Source organism: Pinus tabuliformis, chromosome 5_2, assembly GCF_031772625.1.
Source record: "Pinus tabuliformis cultivar Carrire ecotype Pingquan chromosome 5_2, CPIR1, whole genome shotgun sequence".
NCBI classification, from domain to species: Eukaryota; Viridiplantae; Streptophyta; class Pinopsida; order Pinales; family Pinaceae; genus Pinus; species Pinus tabuliformis.
In genome coordinates, this window is record NC_142306.1 from 979,359,553 (window position 1) to 979,378,013 (window position 18,461).

The 18,461-nt window shown below is 36.9% G+C and overlaps 1 protein-coding gene across 1 annotated transcript; it reads left to right on the forward strand.

The window, feature by feature from the left end:
- Window positions 1-1,056: 1,056 nt before the first annotated feature.
- LOC149162566 (small ribosomal subunit protein eS17w-like) lies at window positions 1,057-18,072 on the forward strand. The gene is made up of 5 exons (XM_089435221.1): window positions 1,057-1,086; window positions 16,189-16,350; window positions 16,466-16,591; window positions 17,804-17,872; window positions 17,971-18,072. The coding sequence occupies exons 1-5, from the start codon at window positions 1,057-1,059 to the stop codon at window positions 18,070-18,072; spliced, it is 489 nt and encodes a 162-aa protein (XP_089291347.1).
- The last annotated feature ends 389 nt before the right edge of the window (window positions 18,073-18,461 follow it).

Genomic DNA, 18,461 nt, shown 5'->3' on the forward strand with positions numbered 1-18,461 from the left:
GGTGAGATAGGATATGCTTAAGACAATTAGCAATGGTTTTGGCAATGATCTTGTAAATGCAATTATAGAGATAGATAGGTTTGGAATAATTAAAGGTGTGTGGTGGGTCAGACTTAGGGATAAGGGAATTGAAATTAGAATTAAAAGCATCATACATCCAACCACTAAATCTACATTCTTCGATAAATCAAAGAAGATCATCTTCAAGAAATTCATAGAATGATAGGTAAAACTCTACTGTCCAGCCATTCGGTCTTGGGTTCTTATCCTTAATGAACCATTTGAGTACACCCTTTAGTTTCCCCATCAACATAGGCTTGGAGAGGTCTTCAGCTATGTCATGATCTACGAATCTCGGAAATAGACCGGAAACTTTAATCACTTCCACCAATGTGACTTCCTGTGAGGCTTTTAATAATTGACTAAAGTGGGAGATTCCCAGTGCAGTAAGGTGGTTAAATGAATGAACAAGTTGACCTAACTCATTATCCAGGGTCCATATGGCATTGATGGCCTTACATCCTCTAGCGAATTGTTGTAAAACTTGGTATTGTCATCTCCAACTTGTAACCATATGGCTCTACTCTTAAGCCTTCAAGTCTCTTCTCGGTCCTTGAGGATCCCGAGTCTATCTGCCTCTAGTTTAATGACACGATCTTTGGATTCAATGGTGTCAAATCCTCCTCCACTTGCTTCTTCGAGTCTGGCTAATTCCTCTCTAATCGATCTAAGGAGGATGTCATCCTTATTTTTCTTGTCATTGACCCATTCAATCGTCTTCTTTTTAAGACAAGTGAGCTTAGATGCAAAGCATTATGTTTCCATTTTCCTAGGTATCAGATGATGAGATTACCATAAAAATGTAACCAGTTGTAGATAGGCCTCATCCTTAAGCCTAATTTGAATGGGGCCTATGGATTGGGGGATGCCCCAACAATCTCTAAATATATCAGGGAATGCTTTGAGATACTACCTGATATGACCCATCATCTAAACAGAGAAAGTTTGTCAAGTAGAACATCTTTAGTGAGGAAATGATCCAATTGCCTAACAATCATGGCATCCCCAATCCTCCTATTACGCCAGGTAGGTTGTAGACGAGCCACAATAATGTCAATTAGGTGGTGATTGTTTAGTAGGAAGCCAATATAATCCGATAATGGATTAGTCTAGGCATGATTACCACAGGATTTTACAAGTCCGATAGAAAAATTTAGGTCACCCCCCAGAATGATATTTCCAACTTACATATATGATGAGTTCAATATCATCTCCCAAAATACCTCTCGATTTTGATAGGGACCATATATATTAATCATCCTAAAATCCATCCCAAGCTCTTTAGAAATACATCTTCCACTAAAACTTCTTCCCTCCCCCAGATGTTAATGAGCTTAATGGCCTTGGGGTTAATATTGATCGCAATTCCCCCAAGTGACCATGAGCATCTATGACATGAAAGATCCATCCAGGTATCATTGCTTCCAGAGGGGGGATAATAAAATCACATACACTAAGAGTCTCTTGTAAAAAAATAGCATCCACCTTCTTTATACCAAGGAGCCTCCAAAGTGTTAGGTTTTTGGCTAGATTAGCCAACCCGTGACAATTGAAGGAGAGCCACTTCATTGGGGAACCAAATGTAGGACATTTCTTGCTCTAAGAACCTCATCAATGGAAATTTTCCTACCTTCAGCTACATCCAAACTATCATTGTGTATAGCTTTGGAAATATTAGAATGTCTACCTTGAGAGGGTTTGGTAGTCTTCGAGGGAGGGATAATGCCAAGTCCACAACCATCCACAACTGTAGATTTTTCTAGGGAACAAAAATTATATCTGTGACCAGTATGTGAATAAAAGGAATCCTCATTTGAAGGGGCAATAAACAGAAAGATAGCAGGAAAGGAGGGGGGAGGGATAGATAAGACAATAGGGAAGGTTCTTGATGGACAACAAAGGGAATTTAGATCACAACCAGATATACGGAACCCTAATTGTGATTGATAAGAAATAGAATGCTCATTCAAAATAAAAGGGGAAGACAAAGGGAGAGTGGAGGCAGTACCTGCAGGTAAGCCGGAGGCTGTTGCGTGTGATCTGGTGATTCGAGACAAAAGGGGATGAGCCGAGGTGGCCTGATTTCCTTTGTTCTGATCCTTCGATTTTGACAAGCAAGGCACAACATTCTGAGGCTGTTGTTCCTGAGAGGTAGGAGTTGTTTCCTTGATTGAATTACCTTCCGTATTCTCTAGTGGGGGAGTGATTTTGGAAAGTAATGGGAAATCCTAATAGAGATGACCAACTTTGTGACATCACTGACAACTGAAGGGTACCCCTTCATAATCAATCTTTTGCAATTGAATAAAACTTCTCCACTTAATTTTTAGATTTTCCTCCAGCTCTTTGCGGGTTTCAAGATAAATTAGTATGGGAGAAAAAGGCATTTTTCCATAATCAATGAAAGATTTGTCGTAATCAAGAAAAACCCCAAGTGCATTGCCAATGAGTTTGAAAATATCCTCAGACCACAGGTGAAGAGGAAAACCAGGTAATCTGACCCATATAGGTCCTACCCCTAACTATTCCCGATTCGAATAAAAAAGAGGACTTCATATTTCTAGCAGAATAAGGACCATTTCAATATGCCAGAACTTTGTGAGAACCCAAGTGGCATGTTCTGGCCCATGAAAATGAAGGGAAAAAAACCTTGGGACATAGTTACCACAGATGGAAATACCTCCAGAATCTGGCACCAAATCTGGCAATGTATTCTAACAACATAATCTGCCTCAATACACAATCTTTGAGATTATGATATCAGATATCAATATGCTTGGACTAATCATGAAAAACTAGATTTTCAAAGAGTTTGATATGACTCTGATTATCGCAGTAAATCACAGTTGGATCCATCTATTGACCAAACAAACCAACGAGGATATTCCTCATCCAGATGGGCTCACACGATGCCTGACTCACAGCCATGTACTCTGCCTCTTCCGAACTGAGTGCAACCAATCTTTGGTTCCTGTTGTACCAAGAAACGGCCATTGACCCAATACTGAAAATCCCTCCTGATGTGCTCTTCTTGTCGAATGGAATCCTTACCAATCTGAATCATTGAAGACTTGAATCTTCACTCCCTCTATTCATCTATACCATAATCCATACTAAGAATCTCCCCTGAGGTATCTCAACAAATGCTTTGCCACCTTCAAATACAACTTGGTAGGTCTAACCATCGCTTGACTAACTTGGTTAACTACATAGCACATATCTGGGCATGTTTTCACCAAGTACATGAGTGAAACCACAAGCTGACTGTAAATAATAGCTTCCACTGCTTCCCTTGAAGTAGAATACTCCTTCTTCTAAATACCTGCTAAAGGCGTCTCCATGGGTTCGCTATTATCCATGCAGAATATCCTAAGTATCTCATTGGCATACTTTCCTTGAGACACAAACAACTCCCCATCACCCTGCCATACCTCCATGCCCAGAAAGCAATGCATGAGCCCCATGTCCTTCATTTCAAACCTCTTGCAAGGTCCTCCTTGCAAGACTTGATCAGTTGATCATCACCTATGAGTATGAGATCATCAACATAAAGTACGATGATTAAAAATTTACCTACCACCACTATGTGGTACAGGTTTGCATCTGCTTCACTCTTTGTGAAGCCCAACCTAGTGAAGTAGTTGTATATCCTGGTGTACTAGCACAAAGTGCTTGCTTCAACCGATACAATTCTCTCTTGAGCCGGCACACATGCGACTCACGGTTGAAGGTATTAAAACCTTCAGGTTTCTCTATGTACACCTCTTCCTCAATCATGCCATTAAGAAAGGTTGTCTTTACATCCATATAATGTATCTTCCAACCCATCTCTGCTGATAGTGCCAAAATAGATCTGATCGATGATTTCCTTCCAACAGGAGAAAAAGTCTCATCACATTCAATCCCCTCTACTTGTGAAAAGCCACGGGCCACAAATCTAGCCTTATGCTTCTCCACACTACCATCTGCAGCTTGCTTTACCTTGTAAATCCATCAAGAGCTCACCACTGACTTGTCCTCTAGTCTTGGGACTGCATCCCAAACATTGTTATGAACTATGGAGTCATACGCCTCCACCATGGCATCAACCCAAACTAACTGTTTCACTACTTCCTCAAAGGAAGATGGCTCTATCACAACACATTTGCTCATAAGAGCCATGTATCTAATGTACTTCTTAGGTGGCCTCCTCTGCCTATGTTGAGATGTGGGTGCTTCCACATTATCCCGTGTACCATGCAAGAATATGTCAGCCACTCTAGCGCATTGTCTCCCTTCTCTAGAAGACTCTACCTGAGTAGATGTCTCTACTCCCAGATCCTTTACATGTGGCTACTCCACATCAATCTAAGACCCCTCAATCTTAGGAACCAAAAATTCCTCAACCGCATGTAGTTGTAGCTCCCTCTCAAGGGAAACTCACATGGCCTTCTACTCATAAAACTTGACATTCCTGTGAACCACTGTCATCTTGATGATCGGAATGTACACCCGATAGTTCTGAGGTGAATTAGTGTACCCCACAAATATCCCCAACTCTGCTATCGGCTCAAGCTTCTTCTGTGCATCTTTGGTCACATGGAAATATACCGATGACGCAAAACTCTTGAAGTGATCAACATCTGGGCTCTTACCGGAGAAAGCCTACTCTGGTGTCCTCATCCCGATTATCTGATTCGAGCTTCTATTATGCAAATAGACCATTGTGTTGCATGCCTCGGCCCATAAGCGTAGTGGTAGACCCTGATCATGCAACACCGCCCGTGCTGCCCCTACAATGCTTCTATTCTTCCTCTCGGCTACTCCATTCTGTTGTGGGTTATGGGGTGCCATCAACTCCCATTTAATCCCTTCTTCTACACAAAATTTCTTAAACTCATTTGAGACATACTAACCACCATTATCACTCCTCAGAGATTTAACCTTCTTGCACGACTCTTTCTCAACCAATGCTTTAAATTCACAAAACTTTGTGAAAGTTTGATCCTTCTTCTACATCAGAAGTATCCAGCATTTATGATAAAAGCCATTGAAAAATATAAAATAATACCTTTGTTTTGTCGTGGATGTTGTTGAGAATGGTCCCCACAAATCTGAATGGAATCACTCTAGAATAACCTCTACTTGACTATCTTTGTTGTGAAAGGAAGCCTTGGTTTATTTTCCCAAAGTACACCCCTTGCATGTATCAACTTGGTCTAGTGTACCTTTGGGAAGCCCAGTAGAGATCTACTGCATGATCTTCAAAGCCTCATGATGCAAATGGCCCAATCTCCTATGCCACAACTCACCAACGTCTCATCTATGCACCATATATGTTTTTGTACTCAAAGCAACACAATCCTCTACCTCCAACTTATAGATATTCTTCACATGAATCCCAATCTTATTTACCAGACCTGTGGCTATGTGTTTAAGGAACAAATTTTATTTGCTAAAGACAACATCATAGCCTCTTTCCTCCAACATGGCAACCGATACTAAGTTCTTTTCAACTTGGGCACATACATAACATCCCTCATGGTGAGAGGAGCACCATGCTCCCTCTGAAGAGTAATCGTGACCAATCCTATAGCATTATACCTCTCATCGTCACCCATCTCGATATGCATTTGGAGATCATTCTCCTCCAGGTCACTAAACAACTCCTTGTCACTATTTATATGGGATGAAGCTCCACATTCAAGGTACCATACACTACCCATCATTGATGACACCATGCATGCAATGAGAGTAAAGTCCAATTCGATTTGAGAGGCCAAAGCCTCACCTGCCGCTCCTCTTGAGGACTTCTTAGACTTCTTGAGTGGACAATTTGTAGAAAAATGGCCCAAATCATGACAATGAAAGAACTTAACCTTCGACCTGTCTTTTTTCTTACCTCCAATGAAAGAATCTGATTTGGGATGGGACGACTTCTCTTTCAGCGTCCTTACCTTACCTGATAAGGCACAATTTTCCTCATCATTAGTCTTTGTTGAGGAACCATCTCTAGTGTTCTTTTTGATCTCCTCCTGCATCAAATCTGACCACAATATTTCCCAATCTGGTAGCTTTTCCCTTCCATTCACAGATTCCTAATAGTTATTCCAACTCTTAGGAAGGCTTAAGAGAGCTAGGCTCACCATATCATCCTCGAGAACTTTTATTCCAACACTTCCAAGTTCATATTTGTAGGTTGTGAACTTGGTCAAGTATTTTGGAATGGTCTTGCCTTTCTCCATCTTGATTTTTTGAAGTTTATCTTTCAGTGCCAACTTCCTATGATCACTGTTGTTTTGGAAAAGATATGTCATTGCTTTCCACATAGCATATGGAGTTTCCTTCCCATGGAGACTCGAGACAATGTGGTCTCAAACTCCCTCAAGGATTATCCACCTCGCCTTCACCACACACTTCTTCCATTTGGCCAGATCTTTTGCATTTGATGATGGCCGCTTAGCAATGTCTTGATCAATGAATTCCTTCAAGCCATTATCCTCCAACATGACCTCCATCCTGTATTTCTAGGCTATATAATGTAAGCTGCCTTCCAAGGCATACTCAAGCGCAATCTGTAGAACACCATCTTCCTATGTTGAAGTATGTAATGAAAATTCGAATTTCACATGTAACAATGTACTCAAAAAGTTCAAAATCTCCTCTAGTATACTATCTTCGGCTCCAATACCATGAAGATATTCCTGTAGATTTACAAGCTCATGCAATGTACTAAAGTGAAAAACAAGAATCTACTGCTACTTTCAACCAGTGGAAGCCAATACATTGATGAAAACAATATGAACAAGAAGAAGATAAATCAATGGAACATAACACTATAGTTTATCTAGGGAAAACCACTCCTCAAAATCCTGCCTATCTGTATTTCATTAATCATATATATGAGTGAAGATACAAGGCTTGTTCTCACAAGAGTAATTCCACACAAGTATGCTCAATTTTCTGCTTCACAAGCTCTCTCTCAGCCAAAACTTGGCCAATTTCTATAGAAATTCCCACTGTAGATCACATGATAATGCAATATGCTAAAGCAAAATACTTGATCTAGTTCTACAACCAATTTAGCGAAAGCTTAATCAAACATGAGAAACACCAATAAGAACACATATAATTGATAAGAAGGAATCAATCACACATAACACATAAGATATAACCCAAGGAAAGACTCAGCCTAAAACCCCATCTCTGTATTATCATACAGGTCGAAATATAACCAATATTACAAAAAGAATCAGCTCAAAAGCTATCCTGCTCTCTCTGCAATACCTCTGCTACCCATAGACAGTCAAAGGCCTCTGTCTAACCTCTGGTCTGCCCTCCAAGCCTCCTATTTCTTTGTGCATTTTTGATTGGGGTTCAATGCAACTACTTGTGTGAATTGGCCTCTTCACATACTCACCAACCTCTGATCCAACTGCGCAGTGCTGAAGGAGATAAATCATCATCATGGATGAGCTTCCTTTATAGGAAAAATATTCATCCAACTGATAGTACATTGTCCCTTCTCTGATCTCAACTGGGTCTCTGTCTGAACTAACATGCATAAGTTATTCATGAGAGAATCTTCAGTTATTTGAAGAACAGCAGTTATATGCAAGCATGCATTAACGAACTGAAATTACTTAATTTAAACAAACTATTTCAATCAATTATAACTGGACTTGACTCTCTTAACTGAGACAACTAATTACAACTCAAATTAGAACTCATCCTTATCTCTTTAACTGATGGATAAATTCCTCAATTAATAGAGAAATTGTTGCATGTCCTCACATAGACTTTGTGTTTGATTTTCACAATTAATTGACTCATGGTGAATTAATTAATTTATTTTCAAACAGTTGTTAAGTTCAAATTCGAATTTTACTTCCTATTTTTAGTCCAGGGACTGACTAAAATAGGAATCCATCCTAAACTGCTAAAAATAGAATGTTATTTTTAGCACTTCCATTTTTCATTCCCTATTGCCCAATCCAACATTGGTACCCAAACTGCTATTTTTAGCAGTGCTATTTTTAGCACTTCCATTTTTATCATTTTTTGTTGCCATTTTTCAACAGTCCCTCTCAACAAGAAAGGCTTTTGCTCGAACCCGATCCCGTACCTTCAGAATGTTCTGCATGCAACATTTCTACCAAGTGTGGTTGCTCCAGCAACTCTCGGAACAGAAAAACTTCCAACTAACCTCTCTGTTGGGATAGAAATATGCTCTGATACCATGTAGAAATTTCCTACATAACCTCGCTTTGATGCCATGTAGAAATTCCCACTGTAGAACACCCGATAATGCAATATACTAAAGAAAAATACTTGATCTACTTCTACAACCAATTTTGCAGAAGCTTAATCGAACATGAGCAACATCAATAAGAACACATATAACCGATAAGAAGGAATCAATCACACATAACATAGAATATATAACCCTGGGAAAGCCTCAGCCTAAAACCCAACTCTGTATTATCATACAAGTGGAAATATATCCAATATTACAAAAAGAATTAGCTCAAAAGCTATCCTACTCTCTCTGCAATACCTCTGCTGCTCATAGACAATCAAAGGCCTCTATCTAACCTCTGGTATACCCTCCAAGCCTCCTATTTCTTTGCGCAATTTTGATTGGGGTCAAGTGTAGCCACTTGTGTGAATTGGCCTCTTCACACACTCACCAACATTTGATCCAATTGCGTAGTCCTGAAGGAGATAAATCCTCATCATGGATGAGCTTCCTTTATAGGAAAAATATTCATCCAACTGATAGTACATTGTCCCTTCTCTAATCTCAACTAGGTCTCTGTCTGAACTGACATGCATGAGTTATTCATGAGAGAATCCTCAGTTATTTGAAGAACAATAGTTATATGTAAGCATGCATTAACTAATTGAACTTACTTAATTTAAAGAAATTGTTTAAATCAATTATAACTAGACTTGACTCTGTTAACTGAGCCAACTAATTACAACTCAAATTAGAACTCATCCTTATCTCTTTAACTGATGGATAAATTCCTCAATTAATAGAGAAACTATTGCATGTCCTCACATAGACTTCATGTTTGATTTTTCACAGCTAATTAACTCATGGTGAATTAATTAATTTATTTTCAAACAGTTGTTAAGTTCAAATTCCAATTTTACTTCCTATTTTTAGTCCAGGGACTGACTAAAATAGGAATCCATCTTGAACTGCTAAAAATAGAATGCTATTTTTAGCACTTCCATTTTTCATTCCTTGTTGCCCAATCCAACACTGGTACCCAAACTGCTATTTTTAGTAGTGCTATTTTTAACACTTCTATTTTTAGCATTTCTTGTTGCCAATTTTCAACAATTTCCACTTCCTGTCAAGCCCCTATTTCCTTGTACAATTCCTAGGATGAACAACCCATATTTAATGGAAATTCATGCTTCCAAAAATGTACAATCCTAATTAGGTCATTTCCTCATTGCATGCATGATATTTACAATTCAGTAAATCATACAACTGAGAGTACATTGTCCCTACACTCTAGTCTTAACTGGGTCTTTCTCTGAATTGACACGCATGAGTTTCCGATGAGAGAATATTCAATTAACTCAAGTAACACATGTGGATGCACAAATGCACCAACTGACTATTAATCCTCTACTAGTTCCGCAAATAGTTAGAACTAGTTTAACTGTCTATAACTCAGTCAAACTGAGTTATCTAATTACAACTCAAATAAACTCATCTTGGACCCTTAAAACTTATGGAGAACATATACATGACTACAGAAAGACTTCCAACTCAAAATTCCTAGGCTAATTAAGTTAATTAAATTTAATTAACTATTTACAAGTTGTTATAAGAATAGAATTTGATTTTAATTCTTAGTTTAATTTGAGGACAAATTAAAATGGAATTTCTTGTTGTCATTTCTGAACAAGGCAAAGTGACTTGAGGAGCAAGGGAGGGGGTTATAGAGGGAGAAAGGTATCCATTTGTCACCATGAAAAAAACCCTAGAGGGCCTAGGAGGACAGAAAAACTAGCCGAGGAGAGGTGTAACACATGATCAAGGCGGTGTGGAGGGGAGGATCAAGACAAGATTCCAAGAATAGTAGAGAAGATGCAGAAGGAGAAAGGTAGTCAGATTGTGGAAGGTAGTAAGGTACATAAGGTGATATAGAACACAAGAGATCAAGGGAGGCATGACCGGAAGCCAAAAAGATTCAAAGTTGGGAGGGTTAGGGTTTTCTAGGGCAGGTTCTGGCGAAACCCTAGAAACAACGACCAAATGAGCCGGTAGATCCTGAGCGATCGGTGGAGCCATAATTGTCTGGTGATATGGAGGCTATGTCCATATGGGCTTAGATTCATAGGAGTCTTCAGAATAATCAACAAGTTTCTCGTCCATCTCAGTCAGCCGAAAGTGATGGTTGACTTATAGTTGAAATCCAAACCATCGAAAGTTGCCTCAACCAACAAAACATTCGCTCGCCTATTCTCCCAGGTGTTGTCGCGGATCTATATGAAGGCGAGGAGGGTTCTGCAGTAATTAATTGGGCATGACATAGACGCATGATAAACGTTAATTGTAACCCCACAAGGGACGTAGGATTGAAATCTGTTATGACTTTAGAGCCATCTTTTTCCTCCAATCTCCCTCCACACTCTCACTTACCATTAATAGTTAATATTATTAATATAAAAATTTTCATTAAATGAAATTGAATTTTGTTTATTATTAACTAATATTATTTTTAATTAATAATTTTTTTAATATTTAATTAACAAACAATTTCTATTCTTAATAATTATTTATTATGCACTACTAATTATAATCAATTATTTATAAATTATAATTAATAGAATTTATTTTAACTATTAAGAATGATATAAATAACTAACTAATAATATTATAAATTATAGTATATTACAAATCACAATCATAGTTAATTTTGTTTGCTACACATATTTACATATATCACTTAATTAGTCATTGAAGTTAGTAAAAACAAAAATATAAAGATAATGGAAATCAAATACTTGTGTAGTTAAAACACCTAAACTTTGTTTATGTTTATGTGATCGTTAATTAGTTGAGCCAAACAAATTAGTTTGATTTTCGTTCATTATAATATAGCTTGTAAGTTAGAACTTTAAAATTAATAACAATATGAGCCCACTATATTATAGCGATATATTAAAAAGGAAAGTATAATGAATATTAATTAGCAAAACTCTAATATTGATTTTTCTTAGTCACTACGATTCGGTAATGGCGGATTATAGTAATTGATATGGCGGGTTTTTACATTAGTTTTAGTTGCTTATTATGTAGATGCCTCAAATAACAAAGTATTTAACACTTTATTGTATGTAATTTTTTTTTCCTTCTTATTTGGCCTCTTTTCGAGGCAAAGAGGCTAAACCATACATTATAATTATCTATTTCCTTTGCATTTTGAAGTTTAATGACAGTTTGAAACTAATGCTAACATTAGTTTGGATGACATTTCATGGTTAGAAATTAAAAACATGGTTTATCTTACCAGGTTGCCAAAGTTGTAGTGTTTAAACACATGGCTGGTACATGTTTAAAACTTTGTATTGGAATACACATGGCTATTACATGTTTAAAACTTTGTATGCGAGTACCCACTTGTCTAAAAATTTGCATGGGAGTACCCACTTGTTTGCATAGGAATTTATGGAATTTATTTGGGGTTTAGAATTTATGGCATTTATTTGGGGTTTATTTTGATGGTCTGCATTGCCCACCTACTTTTCTATTGCAACAGGCTGCTGCATGCCTTGTTCATTTCCCCATCCTATTGCCCCACCTGCTTTGCTACTGCAACAACCCAATGCATGCCTTGTTCATTGCCCCATCCTATTGGGGCAACTGCTTCATGCCTCTATTCATTGCCCCATCCTATTGCAACAACCCGCTTCATGCCTATGTTCATTGCCCCATCCTATCGCTATTGCACCATCTGCACTGGGAATAGAGGGAAGAACAATGGACAACCAATCCTGCAAGTAAGAAACAACAACCAATCTTGCTGGTAAAAAACAACTAGCATCCTTTATTATGATTTTCTGGCTTTTTGTATCTTTTCCTGTAGCTTTCAATAATTCCATTAATAGCTATCTTTAGCTGTGATTTACTCCATAGTGGATTTTCATTTATGATTGAATGTGCAATTTTGTAATTCAAGTTTCAGTAATTCCATTAATAGCTTTCAGTATTTCCACTAATTCCATTAATAGCTTTTCTAGTTCATCCAACTCTTCTTATCTTCGACCCCACCATCTCATCTCATCTTCACCAAGTAAACTATCAAACTATCAAAGATATTATAGCAAAGCCTGATAAAATATTAAACTTTTTGTATATCTCAATATCAAATAAGATCAAAAAATTAAAATTTCTGTATATCTCAATATCAAATAAGATCAGAAAAATATTTCAAAGACAATAACGCTTCGAAAACATAGAAAAACCAGTTCGGCAAAGCACAATATGAAGAAATTTCCACAATTAAATGTCGGATTTACTTAGCTACAGCTATTGCCAGCCATTAAGGGATTAGGAAGGCAACAGAGTTAAGGATCAAAAATCAGTTCGGCAAAGCACAATATGTTGATGAACTAAGTCAATTATGAAACATCGCTCCTACAAACTACACACTGCAATTACTGTGGCCTAAGACTTTGCTAGCAAAGCATTGGTGTGTCTCTGAGTCTTCAAAATCCTCTATTCTTAGCAAGAAGCAAGGTCAACAAAAATAATTTGCATAATAAATCCAGAAGCGAGACCGACCTGCCATTGCATGGCTTTCCTGGATCTCTCTGATTTCCTCAGTAGGCTACTTGAGGCACTCCATCAGGATCTCTCTCACTTTGGCACATTCATTAAGGTATTATTTCATTCTGCATTCCTATGTGTATTCTTGCAATTTGATTCTCTATATGTGAAGTTAGCCTATGACCCAGTTGCTTCAGTCATCCATTAACATATTGACCCAATCATAGCAACAGTTGGTCCAGTCGACTAAGTTGATCCAGTTTCTTCCGTACATAAAGCAGTCATTGAAACATCCATTGATCAACGATAGTAGTAGTTTACCTAGCAGCAGTAATAGAGGGAGAGGTCTCAAATAAAGCAGCAAAGCGAGCATCTAACAATAGTGGTTCCCTGACTCCAAATCCATAGGCTACAGAACCATCCTTCCAGTTCGAAAATATCATTAGGCGCAGTGGTTCCCTGACCCCAAATCGACAGGCTGCAGAACCATCCTTCCAGTTCTTGTTGTGTTTCTACGGTGGCCAAAGTCGACCATGAAAATATTTGCATGGAAAATATTCAAAACGTGGTTGTGTTCTAGTTCAATTAATAAATGTCATTGCAAGTGTTACTTGGTTGTTTTGGTATTTGGATGTGTGTTCATATGCTAGCGAACAAAGGGATCGCCTCTATTCCGGCACACCTCCGATACATAAAAGGACCCTTTATATATAATACTGGAATCCGAAAACATTAATGGGCTACGCTATTAGAAATGACTCGGAGAAAGTCAAACAATTGCTGCTGCATGAAATAAATCTCTTTATTTTACTATAATAAGGGAAAAATCTCTTTATTTTACCATAATAAAGGGAAAAAAATCTCTTTATTTTACCATAATAAAGGAAAAAAAATCTCTTTATTTTACCATAATAAAGGAAAAAATCTCTTTAAGAGATTAAACATTGTTCACATAACTATATATGAAATCATACAAAGTTCTTTCATTAAAATTCAATACTCTCATTTATGGATATTGTTGCAAGTACTTACGTGTCAAATTTAAGGGTGTTTTTGCAGTTCCATAGGTGTGTAGTGTGAGATTTGCCACTTTTCACTATAAAACATCTACGCTTTGTTACAGGAATTTGTGAAATTATCAATTTCCTATAAAGTTATTTTATTAAGATTTAAACAATGTGTTTCATGAATATTGTTGCAATTCCATAGGTGTCAAATGTGGGATTTGAAACTTCCAGTGGCGTGAGGTTCTGATCGCTTGCCAATTTAACTAAGTGTTAATGTTCATGGAAATCCAAGGACTACTGCTTTTGCAATTCTCGTTGATGTAAGTGTATGAGAAGATTAAAATATAAATTAAAACAGGAACTACTTGCTTTCATTCGCTATAAGTTAGAGCTTGCTTCTTGCTAGCCTTACTTACTACTAGCTTTCAAGAGCATAATAACAACATCATTAAGTCTTAAAGTAGGCTCACTTGCTTGGGTCGAGTGTGACCTATTATTTGGTCTCGGATAGCCCGCATCTCTTCCAGCTCAGGGGACTGCTTGCATGTTTACCACATTCCCTAGACCCAATTATACATGACCTATCATTGATACCCCGTACACAAAAGGCAGTTTTCGTGCGTGAACAGTTCAATACATTTCCATGGAAGGAGGATGAGTTTTTTTGTGCCTGTTTCATTACCATGTGAATAGGAATGAGGTGGTAGTTCTTTGTGTTTGAATAGTTCGACATGAACACGAGGTGTTCCATCCCACCCCTAGCTTACACTCCGAAACAGGAGAGTCGATCCCCTACCTTCTTTTTCTTCAAATAGCTAGTCACATTGGTTCACCTACTCTCGCAGAGGAGCTTACACCCTTCCCTAACTAGTCCGGCCAGAGATATGCTGGAACTTCTTTTTCTTTTTCTAATCATGTTATGTTCACTTTGAAAAGAAACATGAGGAATCTGTAGCTATAATTTCCTGCAGGGCAGGGACTTGTTGCTTGCAGCACCTCTTGTTGCTCACATTTCCTTCACTTACACTTACATCTTCCTCTCCCTGATTTGGTGCAACAACTACAACATACGCATTTTCAAAAGGATTTTTTCCCATAGTGTACATTGAGTAACAAACCACTATTTTTTGTAACATACATCAAGATGGAATAAAACTTGCTTACAAAGCTATAGACATACCAATGATTCTCTAAGATGTTGACATTTCTCAATGTATGCTTAAAGAAAATACTTTGACCAAAACTATATTGTTGATGGAATTAAACACATATAAATTACATTATATAGGGGCATCAAATAAACATAAAGTACATTTCATTGGGCTAGGTCAATTAGACATCTTATACTAGAAGATGTTTTCCAATTAATATAGTGGATCATCTGAATTTGCAAGTAAATTTACCTATTTTATAAAACTTATGAGCGATTGTATTAGAATTAAAAGTATAGTAGCAATCCCACTAATTTGATCCCAATTCTCTTTAGTGACCAATACACCATATTGCTCCTTGACAAGAACACTACAGAAGGTAAGTAAGGTAAGTATAGAGTAGATAACTCTTCTAAGTTTTGATTTTGTTGAGTTATAAGTAAAGTAAAAAAAACGTATATTTATTTCGATATTTGAAAGGCTTTGGCATATTAAAAATATTTCCATTCTTAAAAAAAATTGTTAAAGTTCATACTATGTAATAGTAAAAAATAAATAAATAAATATGCATTATCCTAACCATTGTGGTTAATACTATAAGCATGTCTTGGAATCTTAAATTTCAGCTATCTAATTGAGAGAAAGTAAACGCCAAATCCATCTGTACATTAAAGAACTTGTTTTAAAAAACTAAAATGTTCTACCTAACTTAAAAAATTGTATAACTGAGTTAATAAAAAAGAAAAATTGGAGAATGCTCCAAAATAAATCCTTGATCACTGGAAAGTTGAGGCTCGAATCTGGAAACAAAACAGAAACGCTTTAAAACCCTAAAAGTTCCATTAATTATCTAAGGTTTTGGTTAAAGCATCCGAAGGGAGTTACAGTTATAGCACATTCGACGTAACTAATTTTGGGTAGTTATTATTAAATAACAACGAACTCTCCCCTTCGTTCATATACTTCCTTTCACTTTTCCTAGACCTCTCAGCTTTCTTTTCGGGGTTTGTCAAATATTTTCAATTATTTCTGCGATCAAGCCAACTAAAATCCATGGCATGTTCAGGCTAAATACTTTTGCATAGTGCTCTCCTTTTGATATTTAGTTACAGCGTAAACTACAATGGTTCTCTTTACCTTCTGCATTGGATATATATATTCAGAGCTTCATCTTTAATCTCTAAAATTCTCGCAGGGTCGCGTTAGAACCAAGACTGTAAAGAAGTCCTCTCGCCAGATCGTGGAGAAATATTACTCACGTCTGACAGTGGACTTTCAAACAAACAAGAAGATGGTGGATGAGATTGGCCGCATTCCAACTAAGCGACTCAGAAACAAAATCGCTGGCTATTCAACTGTAAGTAAAATTCAACGATCCTCTTTCATCAATTTTAATCACACTCTTCCTACTTTTGAGGACAGGCGCTGTGTATTTCATATTTCTGACGGCCATTTTTGCTGCATTTATATAGCATTTAATGAAACGTATTCAGAAATGTCCTGTGCGTGGGATCTCCTTAAAACTCCAGGAAGAGGAGCGCGAGAAGAGAATGGACTTTGTTCCCGAAGTGTCCGCAATAGCGACAGACAATATTGAGGTTTGAACCCCTCCGAAAATTTCTACATACATTTAGGTCAAATTCTTTTTAGTAACATTAGTCATGTTTAGGGAATTCCATTCTGTTTGAATTTTGTGTCGTGACATTTTGTTTATTTGTTTGGAATATGGTGTTGTGAGATGTTTTCCTCATAGTGTAATTATTTATTTTGATTTTTCGGAATAGTAGGTAGATAGTGTTTACGGATGTAGTTATTACTAAATTGATAGAGTGGACTATATCGACAAAATATTAGTAATGTTTATATCGACTTAGTGTTGGTAATATGGTGGGGAGAGTTTAATGTATTCCTCTCCAATTGTGTCTCCCCACTTCGAAGCTTACGCGATTATATACCTCGATTCTTTAGAATAATAAGTAGATATTGTTGTTGTCTCCCTACTTCGAAGCTTACGCGATTATGTACCTCGATTCTTTAGAATAATAAGTAGATATTGTTGTTGAACTTAGCTTATACCAAATTGGTTCAAGGAACCACATGAAGAAAAACAAGGTTAGTCATGTTTATGGATTTATTAGAAATATGTCTGGCTAGAAATACCATCTTTTTGGTTGATTTTCTTAGTTGAATTTAATTAGGTTGTATATTTCGGAAATATTTTATAATTCATTTTCTTGTCCCATCAATATATCTATGGAGTGAGTGTTGGTCATGTGGGAGGGATGGTCTTTTTTATGGTTAGAAATATTACTTTTTGGTTGATTTTTATGGTTGAATTTAATTAGATTATACATTTTAGGAATATTTTATGGAGTGTTGGTCATGTGGGAGGGATGGTCTTTTTTATGGTTAGAAATACCATTTTTTGGTTGATTTTTATGGTTGAATTTAATTAGATTATATATTTTAAGAATATTTTATAATTGATTGTTTCGTCTATCAATATATTTATGGAGTGAGTGTTGGTCATGTGGTAGGGATGGTCTTTTTTATTTTCCTCCCCAAGTTCAAATTTTATCTATAATGTGATTATCTACCTTGGTTCTTCAAAGTAACAAGCAGATGTTGTTAGTAAACTTAATTAATACCAGATTAATATAATAAACCACATTTAAAAAGTAAAGTTAACCACATAAAAAATACATCCAAAATTTTTTGAGAGCTTTTCCCATACATCCAAAAAAATTTGAGAGCTTTTCCAATAGAATTGTATTAGGATGGCTTGTAACGAGGATGTTTTCCTTTCACAGGTGGACAAAGAAACCTTGGAAATGCTTGCTACATTGGGCATGTATGAATTACCAGGAGTTGTCGAGCGGGTTTGTACAATTTTTTTTTTTGGTTTCAAAACGTTTATTTAGTAATTAGTTTATGCCATGATATGAACAAAATCTTAAGTTCAGTTGATTATTGACAGGCCGAACCCCAGACAGGCGGCGGGGACTATCGTTACAGATCTGGGGGTTACAGTAATTATCGCCGAGGCGGTTTCCCGACCGCTCCGAGGAGAGCTCTGTAGTGAATTTGAATTGGTGCAGCATTCTCTGCTGCAGCATAAACTAGTTTGAACTTTTGAAGTGGATCATCTGTTATATATTTCTACATTAATTGAATGTGTGGAGACTGGTTGCCATTTTGTAATTCTAAAATTATACGATGGGATTGAAGGCAGTTGGAAGTGCCATTAAATTTTGTGAAGGCGTTGGCAGATAACAGCAGTTTTGTGTATTTGTTTGTCATATAAGGTTGATGAATTTTTATATATGTCGCAGTTTGTCTGTAATATTTCGAGCTAATTCTTGGTAACAATGATGAGTAAGTTTACCTTCACATATAGCGACAGGAGTAAAATCTTATTCCATTAGTGATCACTGATCAGTAATTCTAAGTGATATGAGATTTTTTTTA

What these genes read in the sequence shown, in the direction of transcription:
- LOC149162566 (XM_089435221.1), top strand. Translation starts at nt 1,057, where the DNA reads ATGGCATCCCCAATCCTCCTATTACGCCAG. An exon ending in TAGCGACAGACAATATTGAG is followed by an intron (nt 16,592 to 17,803) that starts GTTTGAACCCCT and finishes TTCCTTTCACAG; the next exon opens with GTGGACAAAGAAACCTTGGA. An exon ending in TACCAGGAGTTGTCGAGCGG is followed by an intron (nt 17,873 to 17,970) that starts GTTTGTACAATT and finishes GATTATTGACAG; the next exon opens with GCCGAACCCCAGACAGGCGG.